Raw genomic sequence first — 26,085 nt, 5'->3', positions numbered from 1 at the left:
GGTCCTTCGATAAGGTTCCGGGTTCCGCTGCGCTTCGAGCCGAGCTGCGGCACCTCATCTTGATTGGCACTGTACCTAGAATGTACATGTAGAGCGGGAAGGCCCCGCCTGGCTTGGGTACCTAGATACCTATCCAAGAGGTTTCCAACCCTTCTGGACTGGCCTTGCCTTCTTAACGCGATCCATCTCTTCTCGTTTTGTTGCTATCCTCGACTAGATCGGTGTCCGAACAATGCTCCATATCCGAGACACCGAGACACCTTCGACGATTCCTTCGTTCCAGCGTGGGACGACCCTGAACTGCTGGTGTCCGCCGACTCGTCGCTGGCATCTGAAGCATGACCAGAGCCAGCATGGCTTGCATCATGAACGCCGCCGTCAACACGAATCGCATCGACCAAAGCATGCCCAATACAACGAGTCAACGACGATGGGTTGCCAAGACAAATACCTCGATAGCCTCGTATGCACGCTGCAGCCCTCGATGCATGGCACTCGGCCAGCCTGAAAGCCACCAGCCATGGTCATTGCTGGTCAGCATGACACCAGGCTTCTGGAAGCGCCACAAGAAGACAGACCGTACGAATGCGGAAGCTGGGCCATCTCTTCCTGGGCGGACCCGCTTTCTTCAGGATACAGTGAACCTCTGCTTGGCATGGATAGGGGGAGGAACTTATCTGGCATCTCGTTTCGGAACCGTCCATGCTTCTGCATCAATTCTATGAGCCTCGCAATGCGGCTGATCGAAATCTGAGCGATCGCCACTGAGAGAGACTCTGCTTGGGCCAGACAAGAACACGGTACTTGCGGGCTGACCCTATTCTCTCCCAGCATGAGGCAACATGGTCCCCCTTGCTAGACCCCTCCGCCAAGACCTCGGCCGCTGAAAAGCAATCACTAATGGCTGTGCTCTTGCCAAGCACGACGACAATGACCACGTCTTGGGACCTTCTTGTTTGAGCATGCCGTCCCCTCCAGACACCCTTTGGTTGGCCAATGGCACCTTGAACGGCCATGTCATTATCGTCGACAGGACACCTGGGTCTCCAGTCGAGCTATGGAGGCGACTAGCCTCGACGCGCTTCGTGTTCACTTTTGGAAGGACGAACAAGTCGCCCAGGCGCTACAACAAGTTACAACCCTCTTCCCCGGAACTACCATGACAATTGAGAGGCCTTGATAGCCCCGCAGACCTTGGCAGTTTGCCTCGCCTGCTCAGATGCGAGCTCACAAGGGCGGGGTCCTGTGGAATGTGCAGTCTGACCTGTCCTGCCGTCACCCTAGGGGTTGTTGGGCAGGCGGACCTGTCGATCCTCGTCTTCTGTCTTGGATAAGGTCTCGACGACGCGCAACCTATATATAGAGGACCGCGTCTCTCTGGCCTCTTACGACGAGACGGAGCAGTCTTCACGAGCACGCTTCGCACCCTCCTCTGAAGCCCGTCCCTATCCTCCCAAATCGTCCTACGTTTCATCACCATGGTGCGCGCCGCCAGCTACCTGGGCTCCCTTGCCCTGCTTGCCTCTTCGGCTCTGGCCAAAGAGGTAGCCGTCAATGAGGCTGTCGCCGCCGAGCTTTACGACTCGGGCCTTGTCCACAAGGCCGTCATGGACAGAAAGATGGTGAGTTTCCTTTTTTTCGAAACCCGCATCTCGCATGGATCCTCTAACAAGAGGGACACAGAACTTCTGGAAGACGGCGAGAGAGTCTGGCATCTTCAAGAGCGAGCAGTACCCGGAACTCAACGCCACCAAGTGCGTCAACGGCTGGGCGGAGGCCATCGTCGGGGATCGCCACAACACTTTCAGGTGCAACAACGTCGACCTCGTCCACTTCCTTCCTCACATTGCTCTCGGCAGCCCCGGCGCCGAAGGATCCTCCTCATGGGGCTGGACCTCGGACGACGACCGTGAGTTTGTCGCCGTCGGTCAGTACGACGGCACTGCCTTTATCGAGATTGGCAAGGACGGCCGCATGACCTACCTCGGCCGCCTGCCCCAGGTGACGACCCCTTCCGAGTGGCGTGAGATCCGGTCCTACAAGCACTACATGATCATTGGCTCCGAGGCGCCTGGCCACGGCGTGCAGATCTTCGACATGCACAAGCTGCTGACCATTGACCCTGCCAACCCCGTCGTCTTCCACCCCAGGAACGACCTGGCCGCCTGGACCAACGCCCTCATGCCCCGCGGCAACCAGCACAACATTGTCGTCAACGAGGAGCTGAACTACTTCGCCGCCGTCGGCTCGCAGCCTCGCACTGACCCCAACTGCCGCAGTGGTCTCAACTTCTTCGACCTAACCGACCCCACGAACCCCAAGTCCCTGGGCTGCGCGGCCGGCGACGGGTACGTCCACGACGCCCAGTGCATGGTGTACCACGGCCCCGACAAGCGCTACGAGGGCCGTGACATCTGCTACGGCTACAACGAGGACACACTGACCATCTACGACGTCACCAACAAGGCCAACGTGACCAACATCATCTCGCGCATCAGCTACGAGGGCGCGGCCTACACGCACCAGGGCTGGGTGCTCGACCCCAAGAACCAGGAGTACCTCGTCATGGACGACGAGCTCGACGAGGTCCGCGCCCGCGGTCCCGCCGCCGACGGCTTCCCCGTCACGTACATCTGGGACATTCGCGACCTCGAGAAGCCCAAGCAGACGGGCCTCTACAAGTCCAAGACCAAGGCCATCGACCACAACCAGTATGTCATTGACGGCCTCAACTACCAGTCCAACTACGGCGCCGGCCTCCGTGTCTTCGACGTCAGCTCCATCCCTCGCGACCCCACCGGCGCCTCCGTCTGCGAGGTCGCCTGGTTCGACCTCTACCCGGAGGACGACGACCTCCCCGGCGGCGGCGACGTCGAGTTCCTCGGCACCTGGTCCAGCTACGCCTACTTCAAGTCGGGCTACGTCTTCATCAACTCGATCGAGCGCGGCGCCTGGACCGTCAAGCTCACCGGCACCGACTGCCCGCGGGCCCCCGTCTGCAACGCCGACAACTGCCTGCGTTCCTTCCGCGCCACCTCGGTCCCCGGCCGCCTCGCCGAGTCGCGCGAGTTCTGCGACGACTTCCTCAGCCGGCCCGTCCGCGATGTCGCCGCCCTGCCGTCCCACGCCGTCAAGAACTGCGCCGGTGACGCCATCGCGCGGGCCTCGAGCGCCTGCGCCTGTCTGCCTACGGCCACGCCTGCTCCGTAGGTGAGGCATACGTATATGATATGAAGACATGAGAGGGAAGAGGATGCATGGTTTATAGCAATGATCAATACAAGATGCATATGTGGAAGAATGGCAGATATATGTGAACATAGTGAGCCACATACCTCGAATGGTCCCTCAAAATGTGACATGTTGTCATGTCCCTCACGCCACCCATTCATCCCACCTCACACTTGACGCACAGCACAATGGCACGGCACAACCATCAACGAACCACGAATCTATAGCATCCAGAACCGCAAGTGTCATTCATTACATGCTACAGAGGGGCTAGTCGCCAATGACTCTCAACCAGCACCAGGGAAAAAGAAGCCGCCCGCTCCGATAAACGCCAGCCTAAACCAGGACATCAAACCGCTATGCAAACCATATAGATGCTTTCCCCGCCTGTTCCTCTCCCGTTCCGTTTTGTATGTCCTTCTCTTCCGTTTCCCACTGTTATGTCCTTCCATTGATGGGGGGTGTCGTCATGTCGTCGCCAAGTCTAGCCCCCTTCAGGTCTCGCATTGTATTTTTACATCAAGTCCCCCTCCAACAGGCCCGCTTACATCCACATCATGTTACGGCTGCTCTGCTGGCGGTTCTGCTGCCACAGTGGGCCGCCGCCGTTCCCCCGGACGTAGCGTCGCGTGGGCGACAGGTCCGCCTCGTCCTCGGCGGAGGGAGTGAAGGCGTTGCCGCTGCCGCTCATGCTGCTATTGTTGACAGCCGTCGCGGGCCGGCTGTCCTCCTCGTCGATGCGCGTCAGAGCGTCGTTAAAACCGCGCGAGAATTCGTCGTACTCCTGCGTCAGCGGCACCTGGTCATCGTTGCCGCTGCCGCCCTGGGCGTTGTGCGTCGCGCGCATGGGAATGACCTCGCCCGAGGGACCATAGCCGAACGGCTGGTCGAGGTCGGCCGTGGGATGATGGGCGGGCTGCGCCATGCCCTTGTTGCTGATGATGGTTGTCTGGTTGCCGTTTTGGCCCGGCATGTAGGCCTGCTCGTACGTGTCTCGACCAGATCCGATAGGAGCGAAGCCAGAGGCACCCGTCATGGGACTGCAAAATTAGTTAGTAAAGACCACTCTGCTTTTTTCGCTGCGCAAAAGTAAATTTCTCACCTGATGTAGCGAATGTTTTCCTTGGTACCAGGTCCTTGGCGTTTATTGCCACGCTTTCGCTTCCAGCAGAAGAGACCAACGACAAGCAGACCGATGAGTACGGCGGCGCCGCTGATGGAGCCTCCGATAATGGCCCCAGTCTTGTTGACACCACCTGAGGAAGACGCATCTGGCGCTTCCGTGACGGGCTCGCCAGAGGCGGTGGAGGACTCAGCGGCTGCCGAGGTAGAGGACGACTCGTCTGTCGACGTTGAAGACGACGCCGAGCTGAACGCGCTGCTGCTGGATGAGGTGTCTGTCGACGATGCGGTTGACGTTGTCTGGCTGCCGCTGGAGACAGACCCGAGCGTCGTAGGCTCGGACAGCTGGCTAGGCGTGGCCGTCAGGGGCGCCGAAACAGTCTCGAGTGCAGGCGGGGCTGTCACGCCGGAAGCGGTAGCTACGACGGTGGCAGCCATGTCCGAGGCGGAGCCGCAGCCGTATTGGAAGTTTCCGCCCTCAAAGGTGTTCCTGTAGCAGACGTCGGAGCCGACGCAAGTGAAGACGTAGGGGTTCAGCTCGGTCTGGGGGCCGCTGTTGGCGTCAACGCAGCCGGTAAAGACACCCGTCGTGCATGCGCCGGCGCCGTTGGGACAGCATCCGATGGCGCCTACGCCCTGGTCAACAACGCAGTGCGAGCCGGCCGAGCACGTGGCGGGAAGGGCAGGGTCGCCGCCGACGTAGCCGCATATCGTGTTCTCCTCTTGCCTCCTCAGCAGGTCGTGAGGCAACAGCGAAGCCGCAGTTGGTAGCGGGGGATACGGGAGGACGTCGAGTTGGCGGTAGTCAATCACCAACGTCTGGCGAGGTAGCACGTGGGCGTTGGCTGGCGCAAGAATAGAGGTGAGCAACAGAATGGCCGTTGCGGAAGGCAGATGCGGGAGCATGGCATGAACTAGCGACATGGCGTCTTCGTAGCTTCTTCTTTTCTTGAAGAGGCGTCGTGTGAGTGACGCTGTGTCTCGCGCGATGGATGCCGATAAGTAGTGTTGTTGGAAATGGGAGGTGGCGAGAAGTAAATCTATCCGTTGGGAGTCGGCTGCTGTTCGATATGGTTTGCAATTTGGCAGGTGTTGCTGCTGTGTCTCAAGGCGGGCAGCGACCAGCGGGATCCATGGCAAGAGTCGGTGATTTGAACCCGTACAGCGGTTTGGGTCGGTTGGGGAAGCAACAAGAGAAGGGAGGCGATACGAGTGTGTGAGAGAGAGAGAGGGCACGACAAGGCAAGTGCGTCCTGGGCACCCGCGAGACAAAAGAAAGTACTCCAGCGAGCCAGGCACGGCACGGCCAAGAAAGAACAACCGTCTGAAGGCAAATTTAGACCCTGCAGGGAAGTCAACTAAGTGGCAGGGATGGAGGGGGCCTTTGCTTCCCCTTCCTCGGCATCGTCGTGAGAAGATGGAAAGACACAGGGCTGAAACGACAATACGTGGGATCCCAAGTCGATGGCCCTTATCATTAACCCTTTGCCTCAACTTCTTTCCCCTTTCATCGATGGAAATTGCGAATTAAGTTCCTCCATAAGGTCGTATAAACGTGCTGGGTCTTGCTTGGGGCTTTGGAAAAAGCAGGTGGCAGGTGCAGGCATCATCATGGGCTTTCTGGCTCTCGGCCGCAGTCCCACACCTTCGTTGGCTGGGCTCCCGCCAGGGTGGCGGGGTTTGGGGGCGTCATTGATGGGTAGGGGGGGCCTTTTCCTGTGGGTCTGGGCCTCCCGCTGCAGGTCTGACCCTACTTCAGGCACACCAATGGACAAGTCAGGGACCTTGCCCGACGATCTCGTCGCTTGATTGGGGAGGATTGGGTGAGATAGGAGGTTGGAGTTGCGGCTCGCTGCTTTCTCAGTGCCTTCCCAGTGTTTTCCGCTGGGAAGACGTGGCGGTGCACGCGTCGATCTCGCCCCAGCTGCGGGGTCGAACACATTTGGGCACTGTCGCGATGAGTGCTCAACGACACGTAAGCCACACAGGTCCGCCTGGGTCTTCACACTGTCTCGTGCAGTGCTAGCGGCACCACTGAGCGCTCCCCAGATGCCTTCACACCTACCTAGCATGACAACCTTTTTTTAGACCGCAGCGTGGCTGTGCCTGGCCTCCCTGGGCTGACTCGCTGGGGGTCTGACTGAACTCTGGATTTCGTTCCGACCAGTTTCCCGTTGCCAGATTTTCGCTATCTGTCTTCATCGGATGGCTTGAGCCGAAAGAGAAATGAAAAAGTGCCCCTTGATAATTCGTCTTCTTCGCCGTCGTTTTCGTGGCTGTTGGATAGCCTCACTCGCACCTCACTCGAATCCCTGCATCAAGACTTGTTTTTTTTCCTTCTTGCTACTCTTTGTCTGTCCCTGGCTGTTGCTGTGACCCTCGCCCGAGCTGCCTAGCAACCAATGGGGCAGCTCCGAGTCTGGAAACGAGGATCCGCATCAGAGCTCCCATCTAGGATGAGCCCCGTTCAGAGGCGCGGGGGGGGGGGGGGGGAGGTGTTGCGCCCAGCCACGAGTGACCCGGAGCGGACCTCAAACAACACCCACGTTGGCCCGAGCTGCTGCTTGCTACTTGCCATGTTGATGTCGTCTGTTGGCGTGGTCACAACCGAGACTGGTTCAGTCTGTCGCGCCTAGATGATCGTTCAACCTTGTGCTGTCAGGAATTAAATAGAATGGTAAGGCCGAGCTCAGTGTAGGGTTTTCGTTCGCTATGGTCCAGTGTCACCAATTGATGATGGCTTCTGGCGGTGCCTCGCTGCCGTTGGCCATAGTCGGACGAAATGGTCGTCTGATGTTGGGTTGACGCGGCCGTTGCTTCCAAGTCGGCGCAACTGCGTACCGGCAGTTAAGAAACGAAGAAAAGAGTCATGTCGAGAGCTGAAGATGGCTTCCGCGGGCAATCTCCAAAGCCGGCCCTTCTACCAGTCGGTGTCTCGACTGGATGCACGGCTGTTGACCAGTGGTGCCTACTAAAAGCAGGTGCTGGATGCGAGATCGATTGACGAATGGGCATTGCCATGTGCAGATCCCTGCATATAGTCTGAGCCGACGTACTGGGACGGCTCGGTGGTAGCAGGTAGCAGGTAGCAGAGCTGCTGTTGCGTTTCCAAGCCGGCGTGCCTTCCGATGATCATCGTTTCGTGACCATCTCCTCATCAAGTCCACAGACCGGACCAAGAGAAACCTGCAATGGCAAGGAGCATAGATTGTGCACACGCACCACCGAGGCAGCGGCACCGCGCTCAACGCGTCACGACAGGGCGGCACGGGCCCCCCGGGAACCCTGCTGTCCTTCAGGTGTCTGTCCCCTAATATTTCATCCCAGCCAGGGATTCTCGACCTGGCAGTTCGCATGGCCGTGGGCATCGGCCAGGGGCGTCCCGCCATGAGCATCCTTCCTATCGTGGAATCGTCCCCACACTTCGCGGCCAAAGCTTGGCATCTCGACCCTCACCGACCTCCTCCTTCCCCATTCCTCTCTCCCCTCACCATCACGCCCGTCTGTCTTGGCCTCTCCTCTTCATCCGAGCTGTTTGCTGGCTTCGCTTTGAAGCACAGGCTGCCTGCCCGTCATCCATTGGCTCCAAGGTCCTGTCGAGACAAAGTCAAGCAACCCCTCAGCCCATCATGCCGATGCGTGTCAAGTCGCGGCCTCTGCCGGCCGCCCGTGAGCCCAGCCCCATGTCCGTGAACTGGGACGCCAACCTGCTGCCTGACATTGGGGTCGACGACGGCTTCCGCGAGGTCATTAAGAAGCTGTCCGTCTACTTTGCCGAGGTCATTCAGCTGCCGAGCACCTTTGAGCAGCTCCGTACCACGACTGCCGGCGATAGCTTGAGGCTGCTCGTAGATCACCTCAACGCGACGTGCACCAACCCCGCCATTGTCAATGCCCTGCTGTCAGTTTTCTGTTTCCATCACTTCATCCCCCGAGGATCCCTCCTGCCCAGACTGACGCCCCTACCAGCGCTCTGCGGTGGCACTATGCTACCGAAGGCGACTCCTACAATCGCAACCTCGCCGAGGCGCGTGCTGACGCCTGTGAGATTGTCGCCTGGCGCTTCTTGACCCGCCTGTCTGAGCGTGAGGCCGTCGCTTTCTGCCTCTACGATATTCCCGACACCCAGGAAGGCGAGCAGGTCCCCGGCAACGGCGACGAGGAGAGCAACGAACAGTCGCCCCTCCTCTCGCCCAACTGGTCCAATGCTGGTGCAGGCCGCCACTCGCTTCCGCGCCCCGCTGGCGCCGGCAGCACCAAGCGCTATCAGCTCTTGTCTTCGCTGTCAAGGCTCACCATGAGCATGCACGCCAGCGACGACGATGACTGCGAAAGCGATGACGAGGACGACCCAACGGCCCCCTTCAAGTCGCTCAACGCCCTCGAGATCGCCGCCATTGCCGACGCCAAGCGCTTCCTCAGCCAGCATGTCGTGCAGAAGATCATCACGGGCATTTGGAACGGCGACATTGTCTTTTGGGACAGCCTTTCGATCCATGCCGAGAAGAAGCCGCGCTTCTACAACGCACGCACCGCCGATCCCTTCAGCCGTCTTCGTGTGCCGCGTTACCTCAAGGCCTGGGAGGCTCTCTTCTTCGCCGTCTTCCTGTGCCTCTACTACGGTGTCCTTGTCGAGCTCAACACGGAGAGGATCACGCCCACCGAGGCGACGCTGTACGTTTGGTTCGCTGCCTTCTGCTACGATGAGCTGAGCGAGTGGAACGATGCCGGGTCCATCTTCTATGCTGCCGATATATGGAACCTCTTCGACATGATCATGATCGGTATCGGCGTTACCTTTGCCATTTTGAGTAAGCTCTCCTCCCGTGAGAAACGTGTCGTTGCTGGCATTTCTAACAACGTTTAGGGGTCATCGGTCTTGTCAATGATGACCAATACATCACTGATCTGGCCTTTAACGTCTTCTCGCTCGAGGCCCTCTTCATGGTGCCGCGTATCTTCTCATTCCTCAGCTTGTCCCCGTACTTTGGCACCTTGATCCCTTGTCTCCGCGAGGTGAGTTTTCTGATCACTACTCCGCAAACTTAACTGACACAGCCTTGCAGATGGGCAAGGACTTTGTCAAATTCATGGTCCTCGTCGTCATCATCTACCTCGGCTTCCTCACAACATTCTCCCTTATCGGCAAGGAGAAGTTCCCTCTACGTCACATGGCCATGAACCTGACCAAGATCTTCTTCGGCTCGAGTTTTGTCGGCTTCGAAATTATGCGCGATATTGACCCCGTGTTCGGACCCCCGCTCATGATTCTCTTCGTCACGCTCTCGTCCATTCTCCTCATGGGCTCGCTCACCGGTATGCTCAGCAACTCGTTCTCGCGCGTCATTACCCACGCCCGCGAAGAGTACCTCTATGTCTACAGCGTCTACGTGCTCGAGGCCTCGACTAGTAACCGCCTCACGCACTTCTACCCGCCCTTTAACCTTGTCGCCCTCGTCATCTTCCGCCCCCTCCGCCTCATCCTCCCTTCGGATAACAAGTTCCGCGCCGGCCGCATCCTCCTGCTCAAGGCCACGCACCTCCCCATCGTCGGCGCCATTCAACTGTACGAGCTCATCCGCCGTCGCGTCCTGCCGGACGAGTTTGCCGGTTTCGCGGGACCCCGCACCTCGTCGCAAATCACCAAGCCGCACCGCCAGATTGGTCTGGGCCGGCCCTCGTCGTCGCAGCGCCCCGGTCTGCCGTCGCCACGCCACTCTTCGGCTCGTGACCAGACGGACGAACGCGAGGATGACGGCATGGAGGGCCCGACACCTGTCGAGATGCGCGTGTCGGAGCTTGCCGAGCGCATCGACCGGCTCACGGCACTCGTCGAGGCGCTGCACAAGCCACAAGAGCAGAAGGCTGCCAAGACGGACAGCTCCTAGCCAGTCGATCCGCATCATTCGTAAAGCCTTATGGCGATCACGTCGGAAAACCGAACGGCTAGTGAATTTAAGACCTGTGTTAGGATTCATGTTCTTTTGCATTTTCTTCTAGGCCGCCTGGATCATCGTCCGTACCGTAGTCTGCATTTCCCCTGCTACACTTCCAGCCTAGCTAGCCTTGACGATTGCAATGTAGCGCTGTTGGATAACTTTGCAATCTTGACTTAAGCATTAATCAATCGGCCACTCGCTGTGCGTGAGAGAGATGTTGAGAGGCGGGATGGAAATGCACCGTTCCGGGGGGGGCTGAGCTGCACGATAGCCTCAGCTGACGGCAATTTGATGGATGCCTGCCCTGCTTCACACGCCTGCATCCACTTTGTGCCGCAGGATCGATCGACACTTTTATGTACGCCCTCCCCAATTCCCTGTCCTCCCCCGCGATGCGATACTGAAGCCCTCCACTGTCGTTTGGGAACCCCCCCCCCCCCTTTCTTTGCTTCCCCGATCATCGTATTCCAACATGGACCGGTTTCGCATGCCACGATATAGTACCGATGAAGAGGAGGACTCTGAGCCCCTGCCCGTGATCGAATTCCCGCCCAACAACAATGGCCCCGGATGCGCTCGGTGCCACAGTCTCCTCAAAACAAAAACCGTCTGGCGTCTCGAAGTCAAGATTGGCGACCTGCGGGACGAGCTGACGGCCACGGGACGCATCGAGTGCCCCGCCTGCCGGCTGCTCTGGGACGGCGCCTACGCCGTCGTCGGCCTCGACATTTACGCCTACCAGTGGCTCCAGGTCAACGAGAGGGGACCAGACGTCTCCATGGGTCCGCTTTCCGTCACGCTCTGCCCGGGGTGGTATAACGGTACCAACGAGCCACCTCGCCTGAGAGACGGTCCGTCAAAGGGCAAGGTGCTCCGGGTGGAGGTGCAGTATTACACGCCTTGGGGTAAACATGCTCCTCGTTTTCCTCCTTACTATTCGCGCTACCAACGACGCGGTGTTTTTCTGACGCATGCTCAGATGTCGAGGCACGTTCACCGTGGGTGGCGGTGGGCAAGGGCTACCACATTGCGACTGAGGGTCTCGCGGACAGCTGCGTCGAGCTGGCGCGCACTTGGTTGAGGGATTGCACCGCTGGTTCGGGCAAGCATACCAAGTCCGGATGTCTTGCTAGCGAAACATCGCCTCTTCCGAAGAGGGTTATTGATGTTGAGAACAACAAGCTGTACTTGCCGTTGCCGAACGAGAAGGACCGCTATGTGGCACTGAGTCACTGCTGGGGCGGGAGCACACCAGTGCGTACCACACGTGGCACGCTCGCGGCTCATCTCAAAACCCTACCATCTCTGCTACCTGCGACCTTTCGCGATGCTATTGCCGTCACAAAGATGTTGGGTGTTCGGTTTCTCTGGATAGACTCTCTTTGTATCATCCAAGACGATAAGGACGATTGGCGTAGCGAGGCGGCGCACATGGCGACAATTTATGAAAGCGCCCTCGTCACTATCTCGGCCGATGCCGCCTCGTGTAGCACCGACGGCTTCCTCGCGGCGTCTACGCGGCAGACTAAACCACATGCCGAGGTCCCGTATTCCTTTACGGGTGCTACCGGACACAGCGTGGAGGGTGTTGTCTGCGCCCGGGAACGCGGCAAGCTCGGGCTTCTGCTGCCATACCATGGCCTCGCCGGCGTGCGCAGTCAAAAGGAGACGGAATACTCGTGGGCTGACGAACCGGAAGCCCCTCGCAGTATTCTGTCGACGCGGGGCTGGGTCTTCCAGGAACGCATCCTCTCGCCCCGCACGTTGCACTTCTCTGAGTTCGAGATGGCATGGGAGTGCCGTTCCATTTGTACTTGTGAGTGCTCGGCAACAAGTCATAGACCCTACGTTTACGAGAGCTTGCTCAAGGGGCTTCTTGTCAACGACGATGATCAGGAGTACTTCCGCGACTTGTGGCGCGTCGAGGTTGTGCAGGAATACTCGCGCTTGGCTCTCACCTTTCCCCAGGACCGACTCATCGCACTGGCGGGGCTCGCGACCGCTGTCGGGCGACTGAGACCTGAAGACCACTATGTCGCTGGTCTGTGGCGTTCGTCACTCGGCGAGGACCTGCTGTGGGCGGTCCAACCCATCAAAGCAAGCGCGCGACTCTCATCGAGGCCGGCAGCGAGCTGGTCTTGGGGTTCCGTCACAGGTGCTGTAGCCTACGAGCGATCCAGTCGACACGACCTCGGCAGGCGGCGGCTTTCAGAAAGCTTTCAAGTAGAAAGGGTTGCCTTGCGCTCCAATGGGGAGGACAGGTTTAGCGATCCGCTCATGGGGTCGTCGCTGAAGGTGACGGGCCAGGTCTTGCGAGGCAAGCTCGCTGGAGTTGCTGAACAGAACAAGACGTGGTTTGTGCCAGGGGGTTGGACGCCCACGTCCACCTACACGGGGTCCTTGCCAGGGATCTCACAACCAGCGCCCTCGCCGGGTCCATTTCTCGTGGCGTGGGACGTGATGACAAGGGAGACGTCTGGGGACGACTTGAGGCCATACAGGGATAGGCAGTTGCTCTTTGTCATGGTTGCAGAGCAGCTGGGAGGGCCATGCGGGCTGTTGCTGGAAGAAAAGAATTCAGGATCGCGCCCGTCGTCACGATGCACGTGTAGTCGGGTTGGATTTGTATACTCAGGTGAGGACTCGTCCCCAGTGCCACGCCGGCGCGGATCGATACCAGACTTGGCGGAAGAAGAGAGACAAGATCGCGCTCATATGAGCTTAGCATGGAAGAGATGGGACAAGTTGAGTGTCAAGATGAGAATCAGCATTGAGTAAGGAAGATAGTATGCGCGTTGGCGAGAGGTGCCACCAGGCCACGGAGACTCTTGGTGTCAATGTTGGCAGTGGCAGGATCGTCCTCAGCAAAGCTTCGACATGGCGACAGTAGATGTATGGAGAAGCTGCAACTGAGCCCGTGTCTCTTGTCAAAATAACCATTTTTTACCAGTTGTACGTAGGTACGTATCTAGGTAAGGTAGGTACATTAGGGAAAGCACAAGAATCTGCCTTCAACACGAGGCAGGAGAAGCTCAGGAAGGAATGTTCCTCCTCGGTCAACGGTCCACCGAGCTTCCCCCAGCGTGGGGGCCCGCCCCGTCGGCTGCCGGCACTCAGTGGGGGCCACTGGGGGCCACTGGGACATGCTGGGGGGGGGCTGTCGCGAGTGCAGTGAGTCCTCGGCGCCGGTTGACCACCGCCCAAGCTTCCCTCCGCGACTTGCTTGTGCTAAAACCCCTGTTCGTCCGCGAGTAACCGTCCCCATCATCAGGCCATTCCACCATGCCATTTTATCTCCGATGTCGGGCGCACGCACTGCAGGGCGTACCGCGAAAGCCCGTAAGCCAGAAATTCACCGTCGTCATTCGCTGGTTGACAGCCCGAAGCCCACTCGTCATCTCGCTGGCTGGAAACCGGGTCGGGTCGCCTTGAGCTTCGGGTCCAGTGCTGGTCCAGGGTCAACCAGCAGCAGCAGCAGCCAGACTTCTTCTGTCTCGTCCTCTTGTCTTGCCTGGTCCCTGTCCCATTCCGTCCTGTTCCTAGTCATCGTCAACCATTAGGGAGTCACCGACAACCTCGAGAGAAATTGCAGCTTTTCGCCCCGACCTTTTGCGCTCTGCCACGGATCGACGGACAGCGCAAGTAGAACGTATCCCAACTCGGTCGCCAAACTGGCTCGCTTTTCGGACAACCAGGCTGCTTCGCCGAACCGGCGAACGAGACCAGACACCCCGGCTCGCAGAAAGCGATGAACGACGACAGCACAGCCTGCCGAACGCTGGGCTCGGCAGAATCACCACTTGCGCTGCAACCGTCCAGTCCGCTGGCCGTCGCCGTCATGGCGCCCGATAAAAAGATTGACGTCCTCGGCGCGCTGCCGGCACGTATAGAACGAGAAAGGATATGGAACACACAAAACTTGGGACTGCGCCTCGGCTCTGACCTGCTGGCAGCCGCGAGCGCCGCGGCCTTGGTCGCCCCTGTGATATCCATCATTGACCGGTGCGTACTCTCGCAATGCGTTGTCTTTTCTGACCGGAAAAAAAAAAAAAAAAAAAGACCACAAGAGCCTTGAGAAGTGCCGCGACTAACATGACCATAGCTCCATCATGGAGAATGCATCAGGCTCCAAGACGCTGGGCGACTCGATCAAATCCTCCTTCCGCACGCTGCTGCTCCGACCCCACGCCCTCCTCTTCTCTAAACCCGCCGCGCTCATCTTCCTCGTCTACGGAAGCACCTACCTGACAGCCAACACACTCGACACCGTCTCCTCGACCGTCGCGAACAAGCCCGCCACCACCGTGACGGCTGGCACGGCCAAGTTTGCCGCCTCCTCGGCCGCCAACATTGGTGTCTGCATCTACAAGGACCAGGTCTTCGTGCGCATGTTCGGTCCCCCCGGCGTCGTCCCGCGGCCCGTCACTCCAGCCTCCTACGCCCTGTTTGCCGTGCGCGACTGCATCACCATCTTTGCGAGCTTCAACGTGCCGCCGTTGCTGGGGCCCTGGATCAATGAGCGCATGGGCGCCGAGCTGAGACGCAAGGTCGACGGCATGACCGTCGCCCAGTTCATGGCGCCGGCCGCCGTACAGGCCATCAGCACGCCGCTCCACCTGCTCGGCCTCGATCTGTACAACAGACCGGGCAGCGGCGCCGTGGTGCCCTGGAGCGAGAGGTGGGCTGCCGTCCGCAAGAACTGGGCCATCAGCGTCGCCGCGAGGATAGGCCGCATCGTGCCCGCTTTTGGCGTCGGCGGCGTTGTGAACACAAAGGTCAGGCGGAACCTCATGGAGAGGTTGGTTTGATAGGGACCTCTGGACTCTGCTCTGCACTGCGTTCGGGCCGCACCGGCCAGAAGTGGCTTCGGCTTTCCGATAATTGGATATGGCGTTTCGGGGGGATTGGGTGATGTCTGCTTTTTATCTGCAACTGTACAACAACAAAAGGAGGGGCAAATCCTCCCGCACGGCTGGCTAATGAACAACACATCAAGAAGATACATAGAAGGGACAAACAGATGGGGACGCACACGTTTTCAATGAGTTGAGGTGCGGCAGGTAGACTTGGGGTGTACCCCCCACCCTCATCAAATGAAGCCCGCCTCTTTAAGTGCACGTGTGACCTGGTCATCCTCCGTTGTCCGCTTCTTGACGCGCCGCTTGTGACGCTCGCCCGTGTCGATAAAGTTCTCCCAGAACTTGAGACCCTCGATACCCTCCTCGCGACAGAGCACGCCGCGCTCTTCGGCCATTTCCAGCTCTTCCTCAGCCACGCCGATGCTCCAGCCAAACCTCTCGGCTGCGTCGCGTGCTGTGACTCCACGGCCGAACATTCGCCAGTCCCATGCCACCTCGCGCTCGGGGGGAAACTCGTGAAGGTCTGCCAGCCATGACTTGAGGGCCTTGATGGTCGTCTCGTCGGTCCTGTCACTGCTCTGGACCACCATGACACCGCTCTTGAAGGTGCGCAGCCGCACGGGGAGCTTGAGCGACTCCCACATCTGGGCCGCCTTCTCAAAGTCCATGGGGCTGACAAGCTCGACACCGCCGCGGGCCCGGTTGAACATGGCCCACAGGTCGACCAGACTCAAAACCCCGCCCGCCTTCTTGAGGACGCCACGGGCGTCGTCTGTCAGAAACTCGGCCAGATTACGAGCCAGCTCCGAGAGGTAGAGCTTCTCAGAGCTGCTTCCGCTGACTATGTCCTTTGTCGTGATCAGCCCGAGCTGGCTGGCCGACTCGGCGAGCAGCGCGTTCGCCTCAGAAGCCGCCGCGCCACTGCCCCCGTTGGCCTGTCGCGCGAATCTCTCTGCGAGCGCCACGATCTCCTTCGCCGAGGCCATGAGAGCGTCCAAGTCCTCAAAAGCGCTGCCAATCATGACCTCGTTGTTCTTGCGCATATCGAGGCCGCGCTGCTCAAGCCCGGCAATGCCCACTCCTTTCTTTCGTTCCGGGCCTGAGCCTGACGGTGACTGGCCATGAGCCCCATTTTCACTCGAGGCTCGACCGCTTCTCGGTACCGGCGGGGCTCCTTGCAAAAGCCATTTTCGCTGCGCGATGGAGTTTTTGAGCCTTTCGTGGAAGATCTTCTCGCCTCCCCCTCGGAAGGATATCTTGACGCTCTCCGCCGTGTCAGACCCAGATCCAGCGGTAGGTCCCTTCAGAACGGGCCCCGGTGACTCTGTTCGTTGAGGGGCCTCCTTGAGGGCCGATGTCGGTGTGTTTTGGGCCAAGAGCGGCGCACCGCATATTTCACATGTTAGCAACGATGGATGGTTGAGGAACGTACACCGAGGGCATTGGAAATGGGCGCTGGGGTCGAGCGGCGCTGGCTGCACTGGTTGCTGTGGAGGAGGCGTGCCTATGATGCTGGACGATCCTGGCCACAGTGGGGGCCCGCCCGTTTCTCCTGTTCGCGAGTTCGACCGTTGGGGTTGCGCTGCGGCAGGCAGCGGCCCGGAAGGAGTCGCAGGTGCTGCAGCGGACCTATTCGTGGCGTTGGAGATGGCCGCCTTTAACACGTGCGCCAAGGAGGGCTTGATCCCGCAAGCGAGGCATGGCGGCAGAGGTGTATGAATATTGGCCGTGGTTGGATCGAAATTCGAAGGAACTGGGTTTGAGAAGCTGCATATGGTGCAGACCCAGGTTGCAGAGCTGACCGACGGCTGCTCGGAGGGGGGTCTGTAGGGGCCATCGGACGAAGCAGGTGTGGTGGAACCTGAACCAGGACCGATATGAGAGCTTGGCCGTCCGGTGGCTGGGGATATGGCTGATGCTCTGGCCATGAGCGAGGAACGCTTCAAGGGTTTCGGTATGAGCGTTATCTTGGCCGACGACTTGAGGAAGCCAGCGTAGAACTCGTAGCGGTCGACATCTTTCAACTCGAGTGCGACCGAGTGCGTTCGAGGATCTTCTTTGTCGACATAGCAGATTCGGTGCGATGTCAGGTATACCTGGCCATTTTGATGGTGCGGCAACTTATACTTCCTACGAGCTAGAGTCAGCAGCAGTTTGGTCGCAAATCTAGGGCGCATCCCGACTTACCCCTCATATAGGCCCACATTGTCTTGCACAAATAGCAGGACCTCGTCAGGCAGATAGGAAGGCCGAAGAGCGGTGGTGAGGTCGATGGATTTGAGAAACATCCGTCATGCCAGAGCGGCCGCTTTGCCAGCTTGCTTCGTTGCAGGTCGGTTGATGCGAGGGAGATGGATGACGACCATAGGCTAGCTAGCACACGTACAAAAGCACATGAAGCTCTGGCAATCGTCGAGTAATCTATGGATGCCACATGGTTCGCGGGCGTTAAGAATGGTCGGCCAGGTCCTCGCGGCAAGATTGGGTTGCGAGTCGTGTGTCGATGACCTTATGAAGTGCCCTCCCCCCCCCCCCGCGCCCTGAGAGTCAAGGTGTCCATCCCTGTCCTGGCCGGCCGCCCCTCTACTGCTGATAAGCGTGCCGCTAGATAAGACCAGGGGCAAAACGTCACATGCTGTTTGCCCCATTTGAGCCAGCGTTACTCGAATCGAAACATTGAAGGCTAACCATGACGTCTACTTGTACTTTCCAGGGGTCCGAAGCACAATGCGAGGACGTTACAACGCTGCATCTTGACCCTTGGAGGAATCTGCGAATCTGGAGCTAGAGAAGTGTTCTGTGACAGGTAGATACGATCATGCTGACTCATATGTTCGCGTTTGGACTTGCCGGTAATCTCGTTGTCGGACGCTAAGGTAGACACTTGAGGGCGCCTTGGTGAACACCCCGGAAAACCTGGCGAACCTATGTTCCAAGGCCGGATGGCGTGGGTGCAGTAAAAGCTTACGGAAAATTTCTTGGTGTACTCAGAGCGAGTTGCCTGGGTAAAAGGGAGACTTTCTAGGTAGCCAACAGGTGATAATGAGAAAGCTTCCTTGGGGGATGCTCAGTCACGTGGCTGATCATAAGGTCCGTGCGTTGCGACTCCTCTCAAGTAAGAAAGAAGTCTATGCTTTGCCCACAGATCCTCTGCTCCACAGATTCCTCTCGACTCTTTCACAGCTTCACACGCACACTCGACAGCAAGCCCGAGTCGACAATAGCAGGCACACCGACGAAATCTAGTCTCTAGAAAGCCTCCACGAAAGACAACTAATCAAGGCAGCGTCTTCGGACCATCGGACCACCAACCGACATACGCGCGATTTACCCTCATCATCACCATGATGCCTTCCGGCTGGCAGACCGCACCTCCTGGTCTTCAACATCCGACTCCTGTTCCTCCCGTCTCGAACTATGCCTACCCGCCCAGTAAGTCTTGGTTCTGTGCAAAACAACACGACACAAGGCTGACTGTCCGTGCAGACCCAGCCTATACGCCGGTTCAGGTCCGTCAGGGCTTCGGCCAGTATCCTCCTCACCCTATGTCTCACGCCCCCGTTGCGATGCCCTCGTCCGAAACTATCACTCCCGCACCTGCTGCTCCTCCGCCGAAGGGCAAAGTTGTGTTCTCTCCCTCTGTTCGCGAATATGTTCGTCGTGCTTTCCTACCAGCCAACCTGAACCCGTCCGTCTCTAGAGAGGAGGTCGAGGCCAAGTTGAAAGAGACGATATCCAGCGCCGTGGACACTGGTAGCATCGACTCCATCGACTGGGACCACATGCCATCACCCACTGCTCTTGTTCAAGCGGCCCGTCATCATGCAGCTGCTACTTCCATGTTCAATGTAAACGCAAAGAAGCGCAAGTCGACTGATCTCGGCGGCGATGATCAGTCTTCTGCTATGCCGTGGCGTCATACTAACAACAACCACACTTCGTCCCTTGAGGATCGCATCACACACCCCTCGCCTGATAAACGACCCAGTATGGACGAACCCCTGCCTAAATCCAGTAAGTTCCAGAAGCAGCTGGAGAAACGCCAGCGCCGATGGGGTAACTATCAGTCGGCGCCACGATCCCCCACGCCTCCGCCGTCAACGGGTCCCGTGATCGGTACCTGTGAGGTTCTCGAGAAGAGATACCTGAGGTTGACGTCTGCCCCCGTCCCGTCCCTGGTGCGACCCGAGCCTGTGCTTCATAAAACTTTGGATGTATTGAAGAAGAAGTGGCGGAAGGAGAGCAACTATTCCTACATTTGCGACCAACTAAAATCCGTACGCCAAGACCTGACCGTGCAGCGGATTAAGAATGACTTCACTGTAACGGTCTACGAATTGCACGCCCGGATTGCCTTGGAAAAGGGGGACCTCGGTGAGTATAATCAGTGTCAGACCCAGCTGCGCACTTTGTATGCGCTGGGTCTGCAGGGGAACCCCATCGAATTCAAGGCATACCGTATCCTCTACTTTATCCATACCGCCAACCGCACCGGATTGAATGATGCGATGGCAGATCTAACCACAGCAGAGAAGGAGAAGGGCCCTATTAAACATGCACTAAGTGTTCGCTCAGCGCTAGCCCTGGGTAACTACCACAAATTTTTCCAGTTGTATCTCGACACCCCCAACATGGGCGCTTATCTCATGGACATGTTTGTCGTACGAGAGCGTCTCGCAGCTTTGTGCAACATTTGCAAAGCGTAAGTTCATTCTCCATCCCCTGCTCGCCAGAAATTTCCTGCTGACACACTCATAGTTACAAACCAGACGTAAAGTTACGATTCATCACTGAGGAACTCGGTTTCGAGTCCGATCACGACGCTGCTCAGTTCATTGTTGACTACAATGGTCAAGATCTTCTTGAAGAGCGGCAAGATTCCATCTCCCTCATGACCGGCAAGGCTGGCCCGCTATTCGAGACGGCTCGAAGCGCGGCCTTCCGCACCGTCGATATCAAGGGACAGATTTAAGGACACCCGTAATTCGTTGGCTGCATACGATATTCCACGTTTGCAGCCATGTAGCACATCTTTCCGCAGCCGCGTACGATGAGCGCATTGTCAGCCCATGATCATGGCTGCAGCAATGGCCACACGATTCCATACATGTAGCCAATCTCGTCCCTTTCTTTTCTTCTTTTCACCTCCTGTCCTCCTAACGACATACCTGGTCACGACACGACCAATTCCGCTACGAAAACCGGACAGGATTGTCTAGCCAGGCAGCCTAATGGTGTTCACTGCACGCGGTCAAAACGCCTGCCTCGTTACGATGCGGTGCGCATGTATGCCTCATATGGCTGTACTCTCTCTCAAGAGCAAACCCGTGCAGCGTCATCGTGTCCTTGCAAGCACCTTGAGGGTGGCTTTTTATCGGACTCTTCTCCATGGCTCGATTTGCCACTTGATACCCTTTGATATTTATTCTTTACTTACGCGGCCATCGGGGGCACTTTGGTTTTCACATGAGACGGGTGCTGCCGGACGGTGTTCATTGTTTGAGACGAGCAGCGCATGACGAGTAAGAGAGGAGCCCATATTTATGGTAGTACTAGATACCATGTGCTGAAAAGGAGTCCGAGACAACAAACTTGGCTTGCTTTTGCAAAGCGAGCCAAGTTGGCTGTCCGGCGTTGGATGAACAAAAGAAGAAGTTTGTTTTACCTTAAGGCTGTGCCTCTTCAGCCCCCTCACAATGCACGTGTGAACCCGAGCGGCGTATGACACGGGATCGCCCGCGTCCTAGTCAGACTTGTTTGTGAAGGCATTGATGAGCCCGCTTGGAACTCTCGGACTGAAACCGGCATGCGGCCGAGCCGGGCACGAGCCCCGGGGCACATCCGGGGGGAGGCGGAGATGGACGGGCCTCCACAAGAAATCAATTAATCTGAAGCATCTGATGGATGAGACGAATGAATTGGAATTGGAACGGGGCGCAGCAAGCCCCGTGCTCCAGCAAATCGCACACGGCGTTTCTTTCTAGAAGAATTGTTCGAAGGACGAGGGCGTCGTCATCGGGGAGGTTGTGACGTGTGTGCGTGCAGCTCCATGGTTATGTAGTGCGATACATTCACTGATGTGCTACCTCTTGATCAACGGCTCAATGAGGAGAACTGGTAGGATGGCCCAAACAACGTCAAACACGAACCGCGCGCCAGCCCGGCGGCAGCGTGCAGGCGGCCTACCAAATCGCTGAGCCATGGTACAGCCCGCCACGCTCCGAGAGGTGCAATATGACGATAAATGTCTTGCTTGCCTGTCCACGTACAGGTAGAGAGACAAGGCTTCACGTCAAGGCGAGACAGCACAGGAGCTCAGTCGCAGCATGACATGGAGGCCCAAAAAAAAAAAGTGGCATCGAGGCTTCCGATAGATGGGTAGTGGGTAAGCCACCCCCGCCAGGGTAATTCGTGATTCATGCCAGCCGCAGATGGGTCACTTGATGTTAGGGGAATCTGGGTTCTGTGGTGGTACGAGGGCCCTTGCGTCGCGTGTGTGCTGCTACGCGCGTTGCCCATATTATCGATAAGATGCCGCCGCTGTCTCTGGCTCGTACATTCTGAACAAAACTACCCCTCCCTCGATCGACCCCTCAGGTATATCGATTCGATCGAGGCTCACGCAATAGAGACCGAGAGCCATGCGGGATGTTCTTGTGCAAGGGAAAGCAACGACGTCAATGCAGAACCGGACGCGAGCCAAACGAAAGCATGGGCCGGTAGGCAGTCGGTTCAGCTGGGCTGACAACAGAGGGTAGGAGTCGGCATTCAAAGCGTTGGGGCCACACGCTGAGCTGATCGGTGCGTTTGAGGGGGAGGGGCTCAAAGGCCGTGTGCGTGGTTGGAGCTGGCTAGTTGTTTCTGTTGGCATGCTGTATGATAGTGATCATAAGATCCGGGCGCTCGGCCTTCTCTCGCGCTGTCATGACGGCATGGAATTGCCCAGCCGGTCAGTAGGAGAATGGCAGTCAAGGAATCAAACAGGCGACGGAGGCACGCAGCAGCCCAATACAGGGAGGACAGACGAACCCACAAAGATGTTTGGTTCAGGCGTGCTCCCAATGTGCACCCAACCACCAACCCGTCGCCCTACCCCCTTGTTCGGGCTCTTCGGCCTGGTCGTTCGCTGGAGGATCCCCATCCCGTCCCATCTAATTAGCGTACATGCAGCAAAGGTGTGCTACGATGGTGCTGGTACTGTACCTAGCTGGGAGGGAGGCCCCTCTCTTCCGGCTGGCGCAGTGGGAGGAGGTGCAGGCAACGACTGGTGCGGCATAGTATTTCCAGGGTGGATGGCTGTGAACCAAGCAAAGCCGAGTCCTTTTCCCACGGCTGGTTCCCTCCTCCACTCCCCTGCACCTGCATTTCTTAGTCTTACCGACCCAGAGAGACCTCCTTCTCATGCCCACCAGCGCCTGCCACCACACCCCCCCCCCTCCCCTCCTTGCCTCCCTCCTTCTGCTGCGCCAGCCTCGAGTCTCCCTGCCTACTGCGACCAGGCCGAAATTCTCTGCATCTCGACGACAGGCATCGGAATTAGTATGCGTTGAATGCACATATCAAAACGTTGCGACAACATCTCTCGACAACGCTCCAACAAGTCCCACGACACTTGACGGAAGAGCCACGGTCATTGAGGCATTTGCATTTGCGCACTGCTCGCATTCTCTCCCACTCGTACCTCCATCACGGAATACACCAGGCACACGACCCCCCTTCTTTTACTTTTCCACGTTCAACCGCGACACGCAGGTTGAAACCAAAGGAGAACTCGAAATCGCCCATTTACCGAGACATCAGTTTGCATAAGTGCGAAGGAGGACTTGACCTTGAAGACGCAGCATCGCGTTCGCACTCGAGCTTCTGAGACTTGACGCCAAAGTCCCCGCCCTCCTACATTCGCTCAAGGTGCAGCAGGAATCCTACCTTGCCGCGAATCTGCCACAAGCCGCCGTCCGATCAACCAAGCAGGGTCCTACCATTCACTGACTCAACGTCCGGCTGGCACCCCTCAACTTCGTCTCTCCTCTGTGGTGCAATAACCCCATATTGCCACTATTATCCCGACCTCGCGCCGGAAACACACGAAACCATCAGTCATTCCGACTTCTACTTCTACGCTTTTAGTCGCCGCTTCTTTTTCTGCTGAGAAGAGAAAGTTGAAGCAGGCTACTCTGGGGAAAACGCTTGCGGCGTCATAATACCAAGACAATACGGCGCATTGATTCTTTCAGGCGTCGCACAACACATTCGCGCACGCGAGGAGGATAGTGGCTGCTCTCACGCCCTGACAAACTGAGCATCAGCTCGTCGCACAAGATGAAGGTTCGTGGAGCTCTTCGTCGCATGCACACAAATTGCTTTTGCGTCTTCTTTTCCATGCAACTGTACAGGAAACTGCGGTTTCCCCCTTTCCTACCATTTCCACCTTCTCTTAGCTGCCGTACACAGCAAGATGACCAACGTACTGACCAAACATGCTTTATTGCAGGCTTTACGCAGATCGATCAAAGGCGAGAAGGATAACTCAAAAGTTTCCATCGCCCCGAAATCCGCCATCGCCATCGTGCCACCGAAAAAGGTGCGATACAGCAGACCCCGCGCGACTTGCACGCCTTGCTAACGCAGACACTACAGGTCATTCGAGCGCTGTACGATTACGAGGCGCAGTCTGAACAAGAACTCAGCTTTTCGCGTGGAGACTTCTTCCACGTTATTGGAAAGGAAAATGACCCCGACTGGTACGAGGCCTGCAACCCCGCACTTCCAGATGCTCGTGGCCTTGTCCCGGTGGCTTTCTTCCAGGCCCTCGGCCGCACCGAACGTGACAGCGCTCAGTCTGACGGAAGCAACCCGCCGCAAGCTCCGCCCTCCCGAGCACCTGAGCATGACTCGGGGTACGCTGAAGCCAACAATCACGGAGGAGGACCTATCTCTCCACCTAGCGGTCCCATGCCTGGCGCGATTACTCAGCGCACTTCTCGATCTGGGAGCAAGTCGGGCGCAATGGTGTACGGTATCGTCATGTACGACTTCCAAGCTGAGCGTGCAGATGAACTGGAGGCGAAACAGGGCGAGGCTATTATTGTCATCGCCCAGTCCAACCCGGAGTGGTTTGTCGCCAAGCCCATAGGGAGGCTTGGAGGGCCTGGCTTGATCCCGGTCTCGTTCATTGAGATTCGAGACATGGCTACCAACCAGGCAGTGAGCAACCCAGCAGAAGCCATCAAGAAGGCTGGTGTGCCTAAGGTGGAGGAGTGGAAGAAGATGGCCGCCGAATACAAGAACAGCAGCATTACCCTTGGTAAATTTGAGGGAGCCGGTCAGCCGGTTGGTCAGGGCTTGGAGCAAGGTATGGAGCGTATGAGCCTCCAGCAGCAAGGGCGTATGAGCAGCCAGAACAGCGCCAACCACGTAAGTTCGCCAAATGCCCTTTGACTTGGCAGCAGTTCACTGACTTTTTGCCCGCAGCAGGTCCGCGCCTCGCAACAAGGTGCCGTTCAAAACTCGTATGCTGCAAAGCCCGTCTCGCAGATGTATGCGCCCATCTCGGCCCGCATTCCCAGGTACTGCTTCGCCGAAGAAAAGTATTGGTTTGTCATTGAGGCGGTTCTCGAGGACGGACGTCATTGGGAGTTGTCGCGTTATTATGAGGACTTCTACGACTTCCAAATCGCCCTCTTGACCGAATTTCCAGCCGAAGCTGGCAACACTGGCACCCAGAAGCGCACCCTGCCTTACATGCCCGGTCCCGTCAACTACGTGACAGACGCTATCACGGAGGGCCGACTGCACAATCTTGATGCCTATGTCAAGAACCTACTCGCACAGCCACCTTATATTGCTCGATGCATGCTGGTGAAGCAATTCTTCGCCCCCCGCGAGGGTGATTACGAAATCGACCCCAACTCGACAGGTGAAGAGTACAGGCTGTCAGGCGCCTCTCAACAGTCATCAACAGACTCTCCCGCGGATGGTGCCTCGCGGCAGTCTTCCAGGAACAACCTGAGCGGCGGAGGCTACTCAGGCCTGTCTGCAGCACCGCAACGATCAAACAGCAACCAGCCCAGTATGACGCGTCAGACATCCTCACTCTCCCAAGGACCCCAGCCGTCACCTTCCCCCGGCATCAACCAGAGCGTTTCCGCAATGAAAGTCAAGCTGTGCTTCAACGGTGACCTCATCGCCATCCGCGTCCCCACCGACATCCAATTCCAGCAGTTGTACGAAAAGATCTGCGATCGATTGAAGATTCCTATGAACGAATCTGTGCAACTGTCGTATAAGGACGAGCGCACAGGAGACAAGCCGAGTCTTATGAGCAACAATGACCTCGACGTCGCCCTGCAAAGGAACGACAAGCTTCTGCTTTATGTCGATCAGGTCTAGGGGCTGTATTTGTGTGTGTGTGTTGCCTCGCGGTTTTGCCATGATTTCATCAAGAGAGCCCAAAACATACCCCCCCAGTCGCCCTGCTGCTGCTTTTTTTTTCTTAGTTTTCATGATTCCCCCTTTTTACGCGCATTGCATTGTCAGGTCTGCTTTGGGAGGGCCTGGCTTTCGTTTGCACAGGTCAAATTTTCTTCACTTCTTAGTAGCTGGCATCAAGACATGTTGTTATGTTGTGTCGGTGGAACCCACTTACACTCAAACCCTTTCTGTTTTCTTGCTTTGCGGCTGCGTTCTCCATTCATGTTTCTTCCAGTCCGTCGCAAATTCCTCATACCTTGTTATTCTCCTGCTGGAGAATAGGATGAGGCAGATGAGCTATCGATGTGACATTGACTTCTCCAAAGATATGTAGGGTACGAGGAGGGCAGTGCCTTTGAGGGCATGCAGCGACTCGCAGAGGCGTTCAACGGTTGGGTTGTCCTGGAACTGTGCCGTCGGCCACGGAGCTTCTCCACCAGCAAGGGCAGAGCCTGTGTGCGGGG

The 26,085-nt window shown here is 57.6% G+C and overlaps 8 protein-coding genes across 8 annotated transcripts; 6 read left to right on the top strand and 2 right to left on the bottom strand.

Annotated features, from left to right (window-relative positions):
* Positions 1-1,478: 1,478 nt before the first annotated feature.
* D7B24_004621 (uncharacterized protein) lies at positions 1,479-3,210 on the top strand (the record flags this gene model as incomplete). Its single annotated transcript, XM_028638788.1, has 2 exons — positions 1,479-1,622; positions 1,684-3,210. The coding sequence occupies 2 exons, from the start codon at positions 1,479-1,481 to the stop codon at positions 3,208-3,210; spliced, it is 1,671 nt and encodes a 556-aa protein (XP_028496696.1).
* Positions 3,211-3,775: 565 nt separating this feature from the next.
* D7B24_004620 (uncharacterized protein) lies at positions 3,776-5,277 on the bottom strand (the record flags this gene model as incomplete). Its single annotated transcript, XM_028638787.1, has 2 exons — positions 3,776-4,271; positions 4,334-5,277. The coding sequence occupies 2 exons, from the start codon at positions 5,275-5,277 to the stop codon at positions 3,776-3,778; spliced, it is 1,440 nt and encodes a 479-aa protein (XP_028496695.1).
* A 2,705-nt stretch (positions 5,278-7,982) lies between these two features.
* On the top strand, positions 7,983-10,241 carry D7B24_004619 (uncharacterized protein; the record flags this gene model as incomplete). Its single annotated transcript, XM_028638786.1, has 4 exons — positions 7,983-8,254; positions 8,323-9,164; positions 9,221-9,369; positions 9,420-10,241. 4 exons carry the CDS (start codon positions 7,983-7,985, stop codon positions 10,239-10,241), a joined length of 2,085 nt encoding a protein of 694 aa, XP_028496694.1.
* A 523-nt stretch (positions 10,242-10,764) lies between these two features.
* D7B24_004618 (uncharacterized protein) lies at positions 10,765-13,070 on the top strand (the record flags this gene model as incomplete). The annotated part of the gene is made up of 2 exons (XM_028638785.1): positions 10,765-11,197; positions 11,272-13,070. The coding sequence occupies 2 exons, from the start codon at positions 10,765-10,767 to the stop codon at positions 13,068-13,070; spliced, it is 2,232 nt and encodes a 743-aa protein (XP_028496693.1).
* Positions 13,071-14,040: 970 nt separating this feature from the next.
* D7B24_004617 (uncharacterized protein) lies at positions 14,041-15,100 on the top strand (the record flags this gene model as incomplete). Its single annotated transcript, XM_028638784.1, has 2 exons — positions 14,041-14,294; positions 14,395-15,100. 2 exons carry the CDS (start codon positions 14,041-14,043, stop codon positions 15,098-15,100), a joined length of 960 nt encoding a protein of 319 aa, XP_028496692.1.
* A 281-nt stretch (positions 15,101-15,381) lies between these two features.
* On the bottom strand, positions 15,382-17,439 carry D7B24_004616 (uncharacterized protein; the record flags this gene model as incomplete). The annotated part of the gene is made up of 2 exons (XM_028638783.1): positions 15,382-17,281; positions 17,339-17,439. 2 exons carry the CDS (start codon positions 17,437-17,439, stop codon positions 15,382-15,384), a joined length of 2,001 nt encoding a protein of 666 aa, XP_028496691.1.
* Positions 17,440-18,495: 1,056 nt separating this feature from the next.
* Positions 18,496-20,123, top strand: D7B24_004615 (uncharacterized protein; the record flags this gene model as incomplete). The annotated part of the gene is made up of 3 exons (XM_028638782.1): positions 18,496-18,583; positions 18,638-19,853; positions 19,910-20,123. 3 exons carry the CDS (start codon positions 18,496-18,498, stop codon positions 20,121-20,123), a joined length of 1,518 nt encoding a protein of 505 aa, XP_028496690.1.
* Positions 20,124-23,606: 3,483 nt separating this feature from the next.
* On the top strand, positions 23,607-25,540 carry BEM1 (bud emergence protein 1; the record flags this gene model as incomplete). The annotated part of the gene is made up of 3 exons (XM_028638781.1): positions 23,607-23,732; positions 23,789-24,565; positions 24,623-25,540. The coding sequence occupies 3 exons, from the start codon at positions 23,607-23,609 to the stop codon at positions 25,538-25,540; spliced, it is 1,821 nt and encodes a 606-aa protein (XP_028496689.1).
* Between the last annotated feature and the right edge of the window lie 545 nt (positions 25,541-26,085).

This window comes from Verticillium nonalfalfae (assembly GCF_003724135.2).
Source record: "Verticillium nonalfalfae strain VnAa140/NRRL 66861 chromosome Unknown scaffold_26, whole genome shotgun sequence".
NCBI classification, from domain to species: Eukaryota; Fungi; Ascomycota; class Sordariomycetes; order Glomerellales; family Plectosphaerellaceae; genus Verticillium; species Verticillium nonalfalfae.
The sequence above is the reverse complement of the archived record's forward strand: the minus strand, read 5'-3'. Positions and strand labels throughout refer to the sequence as shown.